The sequence below is a fragment of the Polyergus mexicanus genome, unplaced genomic scaffold (genome assembly GCF_030449975.1).
Source record: "Polyergus mexicanus isolate NDT 795.1 unplaced genomic scaffold, iyPolMexi1.0 SCAF_7, whole genome shotgun sequence".
NCBI lineage: Eukaryota > Metazoa > Arthropoda > Insecta > Hymenoptera > Formicidae > Polyergus > Polyergus mexicanus.
In genome coordinates, this window is record NW_027223327.1 from 202,864 (window position 1) to 219,197 (window position 16,334).

Genomic DNA, 16,334 nt, shown 5'->3' on the forward strand with positions numbered 1-16,334 from the left:
GTATTGCATTAACCAATCAGAATAAAGAAATATTTACTCTTTTTGTCCCGATTGGTCAATCAAACGCTTCGAAGCATTCGTAGCGTTTTTCCGACCGTAGCCTATACCATTGACTATTGTAATACACTAGATAGAATATTATCGTTGGATTTGACGTAGTTGAATAGGACAAAATTTATCCCGATTGATCAATCAAACGCTCTGCACGACGAGACGAATTTTCGAACGCAACCCATCGAAGTTACGAGGGACCGAGAGATCGCGAGAGGTTTTCCCTTCTATATATATATCTGCATACTTTCTGCTCTTTCTGTTCTTTTTCGACCTGAAACGAGCATGTCCGTTACATACGTTGGAGGAAACAGGAGGGAAAAGGAAAGGAGTCGAAAAAAAAAAAAAAATTTAAATATGTACAGGAAGTAGCTGAAAAGATCAGATGTGTGATCCTTATGACCTATGTTGAGAAGTTTAAAAAAGACGTTTAATATATATACAATTAAAGTGGCATGCAAGCAGGTGAGAGATAAAGATTCGTTTCAAATATAATTGGGTCAGTGAATATGAGAGATAGTTTGTTCGTATTAAAATATTAATATCAAAAACTTTACACTTTCAAATGAGATGCATATAATCGTTGTATATATATATATATATATATATATATAATTGCTGTTTATCGCAATCGAGTTCATTTTAAAATTGCATCTCAAGTTAAGTCAGCTTTCCGGTGAAATTTTTTCAACGATATCGCTTATCTTTCTCACACGCGCGAGAATTATCGCTAATACTCGATCGTTTTGTTATCGATTCCTGTTTTTAATTTTCGCATCAATCTATCGTTATTATGCTTGCACGAAGAGCGGATATTTGATTTGATCAACAATTCGATACGAGATACAGAGATTCATGTCAGCGCATTATCGAGACTTTATATATACAAGGTCGTTGAACGTCTGAAATTTACGTCTACAGATTGCCTCAAAGATAACAGGCTGTGCGTTGCTGTGCTCTGCGTCGTCTGGAGATAAATTAATAAATTCAAAATCAAGTCAACAACACGAGCGTCATGCGTCAAGAAAAAGACTAACGATAAAAATCATTTAGTCAACCTGCTCCAATGTTCACCAGTAGACGGACAGCGGCTGACAGTATCAAATGTCTAGAGCTCTATCGGTGTTATCATCGTCAGATTAGGGTCGCGCCTTGAGACGTCGTCGCACGTCGCGTGTCTATCTGTGTCTTTGTGACGCTGTGACGCACAGCGTCGTTGAATTCTCGCAAAGTATTTTTCTTTAAAAAAGAAGAAGAAAGACCGAGATCGGTGAAATCATCCGACATTCGATGGTACGCGAGAAAGAATCCTGTACGTTAAATAGTCGCGTTACTCTCACGAACGGGATCCCAATCTCGGAGTGAATTTCGATAGCGTCGAGATCTTCGAGATCGCGACGCAGCGAAAAAGAATAATACGATTACTCGACGACAATGTTCGGTAACGCGGTACAAGCGAAGCTGGCATCGATGGTGCTGATCGGCGCCGGTAGCTTCTTCGTCGGCATCGCGCCCGCCTGCTTCATCTCGAGCGCACAGCGTCTACAGCGCAAATTGCTGCTCTCCTGTGCCTTGTGCTTTGGCGCCGGTGTCTTGTTGGCCACCTCGACTCTGCACGTATTGCCGGAAGTGCGCGAGGGTCTGCCGGATTACGCCGAACTCGTGTTTTCCTGCGGCTTCCTCGCTCTCTACCTGGTTGAGGAATGCGTTCATTATTTTTGTCGAAGCGGCGATCACGTGGCCGAGATGGATCATTCCAGGCACAGGAATACGAACGAGCGAGGGTAGGTACGTGCGCTGAAAGAGCTTCGTCGTACGGATCTACGAGATATTCCTTTCATATTTTTGCATCGAAGGAACGCGTTTATATTGATGTGCAAAACATGATATTGACGGTTGATGGGAAAATTGTAATGCGCTTTAAAGCTGTTTTACAATTTGTCTTACTTCTTCACTCTGAATCTATTTTTGATACGAAATATAATATAATATAATTTAATTAATAGTGAAAAATAATAATACTTATAATATCTAGCTTTTTTTTTGTTTCTCTGAATATTTTTACGCCACGTTGATGCCACGTAATATAACGCTGCGATAGTATCAGATCATTCTTTATCATAACCGACGAGACAATGCTCGTTCACAGTGAAAAATCAAAGTTTTCAAAGATTATCATATAAAAATTCCACTTTGCTGCTTCAGAGTTTTTTATAAAGAATATTTTTGTATGATAATAATCAAAATAGCTTGATATACATATATGTATAAGCATGTTTTAATGCAAGACTCTCTCTCTCTCTCTCTCTCTCTCTCTCTCTCTCTCTCTCTCTCTCTCTCTCTCTCTCTCTCTCTCTCTCTGGGAAAAAATAACATATGTATATGATTGTAATGTATGTGCGATCTAAACTCTCTCTTCTATTCTATCTTTTCTTTATTGTTTTTAATCAAATCTCGCAAATGATTTTATCACATTTCAAATAACGACTTTTTTTTTCTGGAAAAGATTACGCGATCGTTTTGAAAAATTTGTGCGAAAAAGTTTTTTTTCCAACTTGCCTTTTCATCACACTAGGGGAGATTTACACAAAGATAAATGAACGGATCGAGCTTGATATAAAAGAGATAATGGCCAACGATACGTTATTTTTTGTTACTTTTCCTTGTTCAACCGGGCGGAACTTTTAGAAATAAATTCTAGTATAAAAATAGTACAAACGATAGCGATCTCTCGCGCAAAATAATCATATTCAATCGCGCTATCAAACAACCGATCCTTTATTCTTCAAAAACTTCCTTTAAGGTGAAAAATGAGCTTATCTAGTAACAATGTCCACACGGATATAGAAAATGATCGAGCTCGAGCCATTGTTGGATGTCGATACTAGATATCAGCTTTCCACGATGCTAGTTTGTATACAAGATTGCCCTCGACACTCGAGTATTTTTGCTATCCGCAATGAGAATCGAGGTCGAATGTTTTAATAATATAATATTTTATATCCGTGTTTGAATTATTTATTTAAATTCACTTATATATTTTTAATTTATATATCCTCGGGAATTATATGTATATGCAATATACAATTTTCTCCTCATAATCCTTTTAATTAAAAAAAAAATGTGTGTATATATATACCATATACATGTAAAATGCTATAATATTTCCGAGTAAAAGTTAGAATGATTTGTGATGATGAAAGACGTGATTAAATGTAGGTTTGAACGGTAAATTGAAATTTTTCCGCTTTCAATGCGCATATCTTTGCATAACTCTGGTTTTGCTTCTCTTTGATCGAATTTTGTCTCTTTAATTTCAGTAGTTTGGATTGTCGAAACCATTGCCACGGTGTCGGTTACAATGCCGCCACACAAGACAGCAAAGTTTACGTATCCGAGGGAGATGTGAGATTACCGTTTAATTATCGACAAAGTTCTTTTGGTAACAACAGCACCAATAATACGTGGACGTTTAGCGGCTATGGTGCGACGCGATGCAATGCCCATGACGGACCTTTGTCAAGCGAGGAGACTACATTTTTGTGTCATGGGAATCACGGAGAGCAATGCACCGATGCTAATACCGGTCTTGCCGGTCTTGCCCTCGCCCTCACTGTACACGCCGTTCTTGAAGGACTTGCGATAGGGTTGCAAACGCAAATCGCCGAAGTATGCTGCATACAATTTAAAAATAACAAACTCTCTCTCTCTCTCTCTCTCTCTCTCTCTCTCTCTCTAGAAAAAGATAAATTAGAGAATCCACACTGTGAATATAATAGCATGGTGAATAATAGTTCAAGCGCATAATTGCGATAATACGAGAAATATTTCAATCTTAAACTTTCTCTCTCTCTCTCTCTCCGATTAAATTTGAATAATTATTTAAGCTTAAAATTTAATTACTGGAAAAAAATTGGAAAAGAATATGATATATTTTTTCTATACATTATATATTTGTAACAAAATAAATTGAAACAAATATATATAACAATATTGTATAATGAAATGCAGAATATTCCCTAACTCGTACAATACTCTCAATTTGATTATCAGATTCTTTGATAGATATGTCTGAACTTGATTTTTGTATGTAGTGATATACGTCAACATTTTTTTTAGGTATTGTTGTTGACCGGAGCCGTAGCGTCACACAAGTATGTCGTCGGCTTTTGTTTGGGATTGGAATTGGCGGGAGTCAGAAAATCTGTGCCTAAATTAGTGTTTGCAATTTTCGTATTCGCCATCGGATCTGTGATTGGAATCGGTATCGGCATGCTGACATTTCAGGTAAGAAAAGATTTTTTATTTTTCTCGTCAAATTCTTATTTGGATTAACCTCTTTAAAGACAGACTTTTGGATAATATCTAATTTTATCGTTCGTTTCGAATGTGCATGCAGGCAGATACAGATTGGTCAAAGGTGGTACTGCCGATTTTGCAAGGTCTGGCAGGCGGAACTTTGTTATATGTTACCGTGAGTGAGGTTCTTCCGAGGGAAAGAGCGAAATGGCATAAAAGTTCGCGCAGATTTGCGGGTATTTTACAATTCTTTTCGGTATTTGTCGGATTTGTCGTTATCTTTCTTCTTAACAACTATGTGGGTGAGTGAGTTCTGATTATACCAAATTTTAAATTAATTTGGTAAAAAGAGCATTGTATAAAATTTAAAAACTGCGAGAGAGATGCAGTTTGCATATTGATTTGTAATACTTTTAAGTTTACCTAATAGTTAATAATTAGATAAAAAAGCGATATATGAGAGAGAAAGAGACGGAGGTGATGGAATAGATTATTAATTTTTGTATTTCTATATATCATATATATATATATATGTAATATAGAAAATCCCGTAAAAATAATCTATTATATATATATATGCATGCATAGACACATACAAATTCTGTGTATCGTAGAAAATCTCTTTTATTTTATTCTATAAAATTAATGTCTCTCATTGCTTTATCGTTGATTAGAAATTTATGTTTGTACGGGGTGGTGACGAATATTGTGCTTTTCAATGTTGTACCGTAGATTCTTTGACAGTTTAAGAAGCCGCGACTATTTTTAACTTTTATTCTCTTGAAACGATACTCTGAAAACGGCGTTGAAAAAGCTCCTTTTTCTTCTCGCCTATTTTTCTTTTAACAGTTTGTCGCGCGTTTGCGGGATTGGCTTATATTTACGGAACATCTTTGCGAAAATTATCATTGCGAAGACGTATTCTCCGACTATATGGTTTTTCGCGCAAGAGAGATTAATCTCGCCGCAAAAGAGAACGTTAATTACACGGAACTGTTTAAGACAGAAATTGCTCGAGTTTCTCGTCGGATTTGCCGATGGAAAGAAAAACCTTATAAGTTTCATCATCATACGTTCATTCTTCTTCGAGATCCTTTGCTGCATAAACCAGCGGCAATTCCAAGAACGGATTTGCTCCATTAGCGAATTACGCGAGAACGAGCAGCTTTAAAAGGGCACGTATAATCGAAATCTTAAGTGAGTGTGAGAATAATATATATCACGCGAGCGAGATATATGTAAATCCGCGTGCTATCCTGCTTTCGACAAGAAATTGCATCGTCTATTAAGACGCAAATTTAAACGGCGAACAAAACGTAATTATTATTTAATAATTCTTAGCGGTGCACATTTTACGGCTATATGAAAGGAAGGTGGATGCTCCCGATGATCGATAGCGCACGAAGATTAGATCAAGATCGCTATTGACGTCTACTACGCACGCCCGTATCGCGTTTCAGCGTTCTTTGGTGTAATGTACGGGGAGGCGCGATAAAAGAGAGAGGTCTCGTTCCTTTATTAGAAAATTTAAAGTCGACGGAGCGTTAGCTAATGCGACACGAGCCTCTTCCCTCTCTCTCTCTCTCTCTCTTTCTCCCTCGCTCTTTAGGATTCGCATGGAATAAGAAACTTGGATGAAATTTCATGAAACCCGTCGTCGATAGTCTACTTTTCTTTCTCACGCCTGGTCGAACAGACGTAATTTCGACAAATGGACTTGGCTGCCGTTGGAAAGAAAAGAACTCGGTCGCCCGTGGCGGAATAGGAAAGAAAGGCGGATTTCGAAAGCGTGCTTCTCAGCAAATCCACGATTAATCTCTTTTTCTTAAATGTCAAAGCGATTCTCACGAATAGCGAAGTAGTAAAGTAGTTTATCACCGAATCGTACGCTTTATATACGCGCCGCGCCGACATTCACGTATGGGATCGCGTTGGAGGACGGCAGTGCTCGTCATCAGTCTTCGTCAAGGCCATCTTACATCTTACGTAGCGATATACTTAGTTCTTTCGATATTTATGAGGCCCGAGAGTGCGGCGGACGTTTTATTTATAATTTATATTATACCGCGCCATGAAGTTCAGCGCGCATGTTGTCGCGTAAGACCGCCATCTTTGTCTTTTTCTCTCTCTCTCGATCTCGACATGTCGCGCATCGCGCCTCGCGTCTCGCACCTCGCACCTCGCAGTCTCGCACTTCGCGCCACTTGATCGTCGCGCGACGATGTCGCATTTTGTCGTTACAAGTAATCCGTGCGTGCCAAATCAGTCGCGTCGCGGAAATGTCGATAAGTTTAAGTGACGGATAACCGTATCGTTGCAGTTTCCTATTTCCTCCATTTTCATTATATTGATGCGGTTTGAAAAAGCTACAGTGTATCACACGAGTTACCTATATATTGTTTCTTCCAACTTTTATCGCGCTTGTCTAATCGTGGATCACGAAGCAATGAAATTAATCTCATCGCGAGATACTAATTTAACATAATAATAATCGTTATTATTATTGTGTGATATAATTGCATCGGGATATAATAATATAATGTGGTTTTAATAATCTGATATATGTATATAATTGTGTAAGTGTGTAGTCGTATATATATATATATGATGTTTGCGGTTCACATATACGATTCGATTTTCGATATTCGAGCGATCTCGAATATCGAAAATCGAGCGATCTCGAATATCGAAGCGCAACGCGCATGACCGGTCTCGCCGCGCGCAACCGCGCCATCTTCATCTTTTTCTTTCCGCCGTCACTTCGCGCAGTGATGTATCGCTCCGCCTTTTCTGCAATCTTTATTCAAAGGTCAAAAGTGATTCGTGCATGCCGAATCAATGGCAAAAGTGTTCGGTAAAGCGGCGGATAAATGAGGTATTGTCGCAATAAATATCTTCTTCATTCTTCAAGCCGTTTGCGTTTCGATTACTCGCGTTGATATATTTTGAGAAGATTACGGTGTATTTCGAGGCATCCAGTTGTTTACCGCACCAATCGTTTAATCACGATTATAGAGCATTTGAATAATTACGTCGCGAGATAATAATCGAATATAATATAATTATTGTTATCGATATAATGAAAAATATTCGTATAAAAGCCGTTTGCCACATCGATATTTTCGATTCACCCGAATCAGAGTCGCCAAGCGCATCGCGCATCGCGCATCGCGCATGTCGTTCGCGTGACGTGAGATGCGAAATCGCGAAACCGCGCCATCTTCAGCTCTCTCTCTCTCTCTCTCTCTCTCTCTCTCTCTCTCTCTCTCTCTCTCTCTCTCTCTCTCTCTCTTTCTCCATGTGTCGCGTCGCTTCGTAGTCGCGCAGCGATATTGCTCTGCCTTCTTTTCTGCAATTTTTATTCATCAAAAGTGATTCGTGCATATCGAATTAGTCGCGAAAGTGTCCAATAAAGTGGCGGATAATTGAGGTACTGTCGCAATAAGTATTTTCTTCATTTTCCAAATCGTTTGCGTTTCGATTATATCGACATGTTTTGAAAAGGTTACGGTGTATTTCGAGTTATCTAGTTCTTGTTCACCGCACCAATCGTTTAACCACCATCCTTGTAAAACATTTGAATAATTATATCGCGGGATAATAATCTAATATAATATAATTATTGATATCGATATAATGAAAGATAATTGTAGAAAACTTATTCGCCACATCGATAATATCCGATTACCTGAATCGAAATCGTCAAGTATCGTACAATATGTACGCGAATGCGCGGGAAGTCATCTTTCAGTTTCGCGCGCTTTCCGCGTCGAAATCGGCAAACTCTTCTCATTCCTCGTCGTTGTTTTCTCGATCGTCGAAAAAGCGATGTGCGTCGATAATTATCATCGTCAGTGATTACGGTGTCGGATGAACATTGATCGTTAGGTTTATAATAATTGATACGCGCGATCGGCGATTTAATCGTGTTTTCGTAATCACAAACTGTGTGCGCTAAAATCATTATCCGTCGAAACGTTCCTGACATATATTTCCCGTTATTTACTTATACCCCGAGTGCATCGTGTCACTGATCGTGCTGCAAAGCAGGGATATCGCTATTACTCACGCGAGCGTAAATAAACGCGCTTCGTTTAATCTTCTAATCGTGTCCGTTTCGAACATATGTATATGAATACATGAATTTAATGTGATTTTACCGAAACTGCAAATATCCGTTGCATCTTGATTTTTTAAAACCATTTTCTCAGAAAATGGATGTTTTCCGAGCGAATATGAGTATGCGGATATTATAAAATTGCGTAGGAATTTTTTTACCGAAATGATTACGTTTCAAAAGAAGGATATAAAAAATTTATTAAACGAAATTATGCCTGCGATATTTATATTTTATATTTTACAAATTAATTTCCATATATGCGAATGTTATAAAATCGTAGAAAATATTCACGAATAAAAGCTCATTGATATATGTTTTATTTTCATTTCACACGCGGTATATTAAATAGAAAATTGTTGAACAATTGACCGGATAATTATTGCAGCATATTGCACAGCAAATTATATACGATAATTTTATTTATTCCAAACGATTGAATATATATATATATATATATATATATATATATATATATATATATATATATATATATATACAGACAGCGTTTTTATCCCGTGATATCGTCGTTTATCCATTTCTCGCTACCATTTCCCGCCATATTACGGTATCCCGGTTCGTATTCCATTCTCCATATATATTAATCTTTATATTAGAAAGAAAAGATGCGCGTAAACGCGAGATAGCATGTCGAGCAACGCGTCAAACGTTTATAGCATTACGCTGTAAAATCTGATAACAACAAACAATATAGACAATAGGCGATAATAAATAGAATTTAAAAGACGCTTAACACGCCTTAAAGATTGTTGCGCGGTCGTAATTAGTCGCGTTGTCTTCTCTTCTGGTATTCGTGTCGCGTGTGAATTATCTGAATGGAGGAGCTGAATCGATGTCAGAAATCGCCGAGGAGTTGGCGTCGATGGAACAGCTGGCGGATCTGGCCGGGCGGTAGCACAGGTGTGACGGCTGGTGAGTGAATATCTTTATCTATTATGCATGCAGTTTATTTATTTATGATGATGCTTGACCCGATACCGTGACGCTTCTTTCCATTTACCTTTTTTTCTCATTTCATCCGCAACGATCTCCAATAACGTAACGCCTGAAATTTTGTATCGGGATCGACGCGCGTTTATTCGCTTCTAGAAATATAAAATATTTACGGATATCTTTCAGATTTTCTTTTTTTTTTTTCAAATATATAAAAAAAGGAGACGCTATATATTCTTCTCAGCGAGAATCTTTTATGAGATAAAGTACACGTATGCGAACTACATTATATTTTTGGACGGCGTAACTAAAACTGATTAAGATACATTACGTTAATAAGCTTAATTTCAGAGTTGAAGGATATTTATGACGGAAACTGCTGCGAGCACTTTTTTCTCGCACGAAATCCTTATCTTATAATGTGTTCGTAGCGGACTGATTCTGTTCCATAAGCTAATATTTTGTCATACAATGTTTTATTTCATTATTCTTTCGCTTACTTTTATGCTAAATGGAATCTTTTAATATTAACAATACTTTTTTAATCATTTTATTGCATCGTGTGAAAATATAAAATTTCAAATATTGATTTATATTGCTGTCACACTTATTAATATGGAAAGAAAAAAAAAAAACATACACACACCGGCACATATACATATATCTTGTTCTCTGCGTAATGATCAAATATAAAGTTATTACTTTCGCGCAAATTATCATTTACTATAATGAAATAAAATAATAATTACATTATTTATATATATCTCAACTTTATCAATTCTCTCGATTCTCTTATATTTTATAAAATTATATTATTATATTTATTAGAGATCTATTGTATCACAAATCATATGGTATTTTTTTAATACAGAAAACGTAGAGAGAAGAATGAGAAATGCAAACGTGCAAAGAGCATCTTTTTAAAAGACATATTTTTTCAGAATATACATACATACGAAAGGATATAAGCCGTGTTTCCGGTTTTAAAACAATTGTTTGTTGATCGAGAGTTAGATTGATTTTCACGCATTAGTGATTATCGTCTCCGATTAACGATCACATCCCCGTAACGAGGCTTAAGCTGTCTCGAGTTATGACGGCAATTAAGCGTTGCAGCAATGTTTACCCTGTAACTAACTTCTACCGACCGGTTTACTGATTACCTTCGTCTCGACTCCGCTCATCGGGTTTACTCCCCGGCGAGATTAGCGCGCGATTCGATTAACGTTAAAACATCGCTAACAGAAACATAGTTTGTCCATGGATAAGTTGCTACGGTCCCGGATCATAGGAAATTTACTCGTCGACAAAGAGCCGCGTACTGTCGTATCGTATTTGAAGTACGTGAGTATCTTGAATATACGAAACCGAACTTGTGCTTCCTAAATAAGATCCATTGGGGGATATATTCAGAATTTTCAGTTGATGAATATATGTATAATCGAAGAATAAATTTATTAAAAAATTGAAGAAATACACGCTTGGCAAATTAATGAATGCTATTTTTCTTTTATATATTGCGGATGAATATTATTGAAATTATTTTATACAGCATTCGAGATGCGTATTTAGAAATTACGTCCTTGCGACAGCGAGATCTTTTGTTGTTGTTAAATTGATATTAAATTTGCTGGATTTGAAAAGAATTAATCGACTTTTGAACATAAAAATCACTCATTATGAATATATTATAAAAATCAGTTGAAATCGGGATTAATGTTACGTTTAATTTTTAACAATGACAATTGCGCGATCTCCCTTTTTCTTTAATTCTCGGATTACTGCGGATTCTTAATGTATAAATTTTTGGTTAGCAATTCGCCGCTCGTTTATATTATTATATAATATTATATTTTACGCGCGAAATATTCATGCTTATAATTCTTGTCAATTTGCGCGATATCTTTCATAATAGCCAAATCCTATATTTACGTACGAATATTCAGGCATGTGGAACGAACTTTTACGTTTTTCGACGCGATTCGATTCCGGAAATTATGCCCGCTGTGTTTCCGTTATTTGCCCGTTGACGCGAAACTTGTTTCATGCCGAGCAACGACTCAGGCTGACTCGTTATAGAGCGATTCTGTTCGATGCCGTCGTTTATGGGATCGAAAATAGAATCGTTGATGAGATTTGTCGGAGAGCTACCGAGCGCATTAATGGGCGACAGCCTATGCCTTTAAACGATGTTAACCCGACATCCTTTCTCGCTATTAGGAATACCAATGGGAGCGTTCTTCGATCGGAACCTTCGAGATTCTCGCTCAGACTTTAATATCACGGTACAAAACGCCCAATGAGGCGGAGAATCTGAAATGACAAAGAAAGGAATATCGCGCGAGAGTGATCGCAGAGATGAGAAGACGACGGATGACGAAAGAGAACCAGGCACCGAATGGTATTTGTTAATCGGTTCGTAGGAATTTTCAATATAAGGGAGACAGAATAATGAATGATTCTTATGGCGTTCGATCGTTCTCTCTCTCTCTCTCTCTCTCTCTCTCTCTTTTTTTTTTATAGTAAATGGCGCGCGATCTTGTGTTATTTGTCGCTTTTCGTCAGTTGCGGTGAACGGTACTCTTCTCGTTCGATATCAAATTGTCATCATTTGATGTGACACATCAAATTAGTCAGAATTCCATTAATTTGTAATTGACCGGCATTGAGGAATAAATAGCTGATCGAAAATTTGTCACATACTTGTAGTAATATCAATATTTACATAGCGTGATTAATTCAAATAATAATTAGTAGATTATAATATATTTATGTGTAAATGTTTTTATACAAGTAATTTTTTCTTTAAGTCACAATAAAAAATTTAATACATTGTACGTAAAATACTGAACTAGAAGATATTATTTAAATCGTGCTTGGGACAAAATCATCAGGTAATATCGCCATTCGTGTAAATTTCCTCTCCCTTTATGACGTCTCGTGAAATTTAGTGCATAAAAAAGTTTCTCATGTTTGGATCAATTGAGGACGAGGATATTTTTCTTTCGGCAAGAATCATGCTTGTTCCGTTTGTTGGACGACCGCTTTCCCGTGAGGGATACCATTCATTAGGATAAAATACGCGATATATCTCCTCGGCTTATCCTTTTTTTCTCCTAACAGTTATATATGTATGGTTTATACGTCGTTTCGCGTATCGTACTCTTGTCATAAATTAGTTAGCTGAAAAATGGTAATCCTCTTCGTTGTGATGTACGAGTTTATTATTCCGACACTAAGTGCCTGCTGCTTCATCCCTATAGTTCCGTAAATTCTCTGCGTTTTGAAAAGCGTCGTATATCTATCGTCATAGAAAACTAATTAAACGTACTTTGTTTGATCTCGCGGGATATTAATCGCACGGCGTCAAAAATAGAGTAGCTAGTCGGGAAAATCATGTCGAAGAAATGCTTGACAAAGAAATTATTCACTTGTATTCACGTTCTTTTCATGCATTGTGCTGCAAGATGTCACATTATTGTCCTAGATAAATTTTCGCGTAATTCCAAATTGGCTTGTTATCTTTTCATGATCGTACAAACTACGATTTTAATTTTAAAATGTTTTCGCCATCTTTTTGTGAAAATTGAACAATTCGCCATGCTCGATCTTCTCTGCTTTGATCCTCGACAGAGAGAGAGAGAGAGAGAGAGAGAGAGAGAGAGAGAGAGAGAGAGAGAGAGAGAGAGAGAGAGAGAGAAGGGAGAGAGAGCCGATTAAGTTACGACGAAAAGTTCTTTGAGACTCAATGAACTGAAAATGCATCGTAGATCGAATAATTAGGGTATGCAACGCAATACGTGTGCCAGAGCAATTTCTGACGTCATCGATATGTATAGATGTACAATATTATCTCTTGGACGTAAAATTGTTGACATCAAAATATCCGAAATTCAGCGCAAATTTTTTTGCATTTTCGCATTTATTTCTTATTTGATTTATTTATAATTTTTGTTGCAATTTTATTCTCTCTCTCTCTCTCTCTCTCTCAAGATTTCTTTAGACGATCTATAATTTGTGATAAAATTCAAGACATCTTTTTATTTATAAATTTTATATGTCGTGTAATGCAGAAAATATTTAAACACGTAAAATATATATAAATAAAAATATATATCAAGTTACACACGTATATATTAAAAAATATGTGACGCATAAAATTATAAATAGAATTTTGTCTTGAATTTTGTTGCGAATTATAGATCGTCTAAAGTCTAAAGAGGCCATTAAAAAGTCGTGTCTTGCGATATATGAATACTTTGATAGCTTTGATCACTAAAAAAGTTGATATATATGTACAAAAAAAGTAACGCCATATATATACACAATGTTATGTTATGTGTGTATGTATGTGTCGCGTTTAATAGATAGCTTCAACCTGCTTGGTTCGCCATTTTTTATACATGTGCATACATTGTACATGTAATTTTTATATTTACAAACTCGTCAAGCTCAGCCTTTTTCAAAGCCATATTTATAGGGTGTATGATAATTTGGTGAATTTTGTAGAAACAAAAGCAAACGAATGCTCGTTTACATTTAAATAGCCGAAGAATATCGCTCAAATATCGATCTTACACATATAATATATACGCGATACGTTATGCCAGATGTATCGATATCACTCGTCCCGAGGTGAATGAAACATTGTTTTATTACGTAAAACAAACGGGAGTCTATCGTTTTCTTTATATTCAATGAATGCCATTTGTCAATTTGATTATTAGCGTTCAATTGAATGATTACTAATTTTAATTGTAAAGGATTTTAGAAAATCTTTACAAATTCCATTTTCATAAACTTCAAATGTTAAGCATAATTTCTTTTAAACATTAATAAAAAATAAGTAAAACTAACACACACACATATACATATTATATATTTCAAAAAATGTTACAACATTAAAATGCAGAGAGAGAGAGAGAGAGAGAGAGAGAGAGAGAGAGAGAGAGAGAGAAAGAGAGAAGGGTTATTTCTGAATAAAATTTGTTACAAATATTTTTACGTATATTCTATATTATTTTTTGCATTACTCTATAGATTTAATGGATCGAAATTTTAGAAAGAATATACGATACTATACTTTTGAGACAATCAAAATTGTTGATATTTAAAATGTTTCTTATATTAAATGTATTCACAAATAGATGTATATATTATACGTATATTTTTTATTTATTTGTAGCATTATACGGGTTTATTGACAAAATTATTGTATTGTATGATAACAAAGAGAGAGAGAGAGAGAGAGCGAGAGAAAGAGTGCTTTCTTCTTCGGATCAAGCATCGTAGATACCAAACGACGCGCACCACCATGGTAGAATATCTCTGCCAGTCTAGGAATAGCTCTATCGCGAACAGGCATATTATTATCTTTGCCATTAAAACATCCCCTTTAGTTAGCATTTCACCTTGCAACGAGGACAAAGTATAGCGTTACGGCGCGGGGAGCGTATCTCTTCGGCAGAGCCGATCTTACACGTCGTTGCTCGACAAAGTGAACCGACACCGTATACGTATTAATATCTAGGGTCCCTGTGGCTGTCACCCTCTCTGTATTTCTTCCTATCCTGCTGATTTTAACGCTCCAAGTCTTCGACTCGCTCGTTGTGATAGAGAATCGTGAATTCGCTCTGAAATTCATGCGCCGACAACGATGAATAAACGCGCGAAACTAAATTATGTTAAAACGCGCCGGGGTCGTGTTGATACGCAGACTCGCGAAAACGTTATTTTATCGCGGAAACTAAGCGTCTTCAACGAAGCGTGACAGCGACGATGGATGGATTCATTTTATATCTATATGATACAATACCTCGGTAGAATAAGCAGAATCTTAATTTTTATAATAAGTCAGATTATGTTCAGTTTGATAAATCGACGGTTTTTTTTTTTTTTTTTCCATTGAGATACAAAGATTTATATTTTTCGAATTATAAACGAGTGAAAATTGTAAATTTTTCGCGAATAGAATTGCTAGATTCCGACTGGATAGCAAGGGCTTTTGAGAAATCTTTATATACAGATGCAAAGATATTGGAAGCGCATTGAAATAAGAAAGAAGAGAGAGAAGAAAATTTTGAACTCTTGTTACGCTTTAACGTCATTCTTTTCTTTCAAAGTTAACGCAATTTTCTCCCAATTTTTTTTTTTTATCTGAAAGACCTTTCCTTCTTGACCTGATTAACTCGGTTACTGTTCATTATTCGATGGTTCGTTATATCATTTGTTATTGTTACACAGATTCTCATTTCTCTCGTTTTTATTATATTAAGCTTTATAGTCTTATATATATGCTCCGTTTCATATATTACATATTACCTATCTTTATTTTATCGCATAACGTGAGATAATTAGTATTTTAGGAAAACGAACTGATTCAACGATCTTTTTCATGATATATGGTATAAGTATATTCAAACACATACGCATCGCATTTTTATCATTAGCAAGCTATCGTGTCCTTCCATTTATCCAATCATCGCTCCCTTGCGATATCGCTACATAAATTACATTATACACCATCTTTCGTATCCGTGCGTACGCATCGTCAACGAATTAAATCAACCCTCGCCCACTAAGTTCTCTTTATATTTAGCTTCTACATTCCTCTCTCCTCTCTCGACGTAGTTGCAAAAAAAGAGACGCATCGCTGCTACCGGGCTACAGTTCGCTTCCGGCGCTCTGGAAAAAACGTACCCCTATCTCTTTTCTCGCGAGAATCTTGACGCGCGATCCACAATCCGGCGGATCTTTGGAGGAACGGGCAAATTCGCGCATTCTTATCGTTGCGCACGCATATCAGATTTTCGCGGGATTCGTCGTCGTCGTCGGCGTCGCGGCGCGTTTAACGCTCAGCTGGCGCGCCGGTTCGCTCACTCACGGGGCCGTCGCCGTCAGCCGTCGGTGGTAG

The 16,334-nt window shown here is 36.7% G+C and overlaps 2 protein-coding genes across 5 annotated transcripts in view; both read left to right on the forward strand.

Moving 5' to 3' along the window:
• Nucleotides 1-327: 327 nt before the first annotated feature.
• Zip88e (Zinc/iron regulated transporter-related protein 88E) lies at nt 328-9,167 on the forward strand. 2 transcript variants are annotated; one of them, XM_070298262.1, is made up of 6 exons: nt 328-516; nt 973-1,835; nt 3,372-3,720; nt 4,171-4,338; nt 4,451-6,926; nt 9,085-9,167. In XM_070298262.1, the coding sequence occupies exons 2-5, from the start codon at nt 1,486-1,488 to the stop codon at nt 4,658-4,660; spliced, it is 1,077 nt and encodes a 358-aa protein (XP_070154363.1). In that variant the 5' UTR covers nt 328-516; nt 973-1,485; the 3' UTR covers nt 4,661-6,926; nt 9,085-9,167. The 2 variants fall into 2 exon arrangements, with proteins under 2 accessions (XP_070154363.1, XP_070154364.1); XM_070298263.1 differs by having other exon boundaries at nt 3,375-3,720.
• A 136-nt stretch (nt 9,168-9,303) lies between these two features.
• Nucleotides 9,304-16,334, forward strand: part of LOC138934473 (dual specificity calcium/calmodulin-dependent 3',5'-cyclic nucleotide phosphodiesterase 1) — an 81,788-nt gene continuing 74,757 nt past the window's right edge. The window contains exon 1 of one of the 3 annotated variants that reach the window (XM_070298243.1): nt 9,304-9,400. In XM_070298243.1, coding sequence (XP_070154344.1) covers nt 9,304-9,400 — 97 coding nt within the window. Of the gene's footprint in view, nt 9,401-11,641; nt 11,837-16,032; nt 16,334 lie in introns of those variants that run through there. The other 2 variants (XM_070298244.1, XM_070298251.1) reach the window with 2 other exon arrangements.

What these genes read in the sequence shown, in the direction of transcription:
- Zip88e (XM_070298262.1), top strand. Translation starts at nt 1,486, where the DNA reads ATGTTCGGTAACGCGGTACAAGCGAAGCTGGCATCGATGGTGCTGATC. An exon ending in AGGAATACGAACGAGCGAGG is followed by an intron (nt 1,836 to 3,371) that starts GTAGGTACGTGC and finishes CTTTAATTTCAG; the next exon opens with TAGTTTGGATTGTCGAAACC. An exon ending in TCGGCATGCTGACATTTCAG is followed by an intron (nt 4,339 to 4,450) that starts GTAAGAAAAGAT and finishes ATGTGCATGCAG; the next exon opens with GCAGATACAGATTGGTCAAA.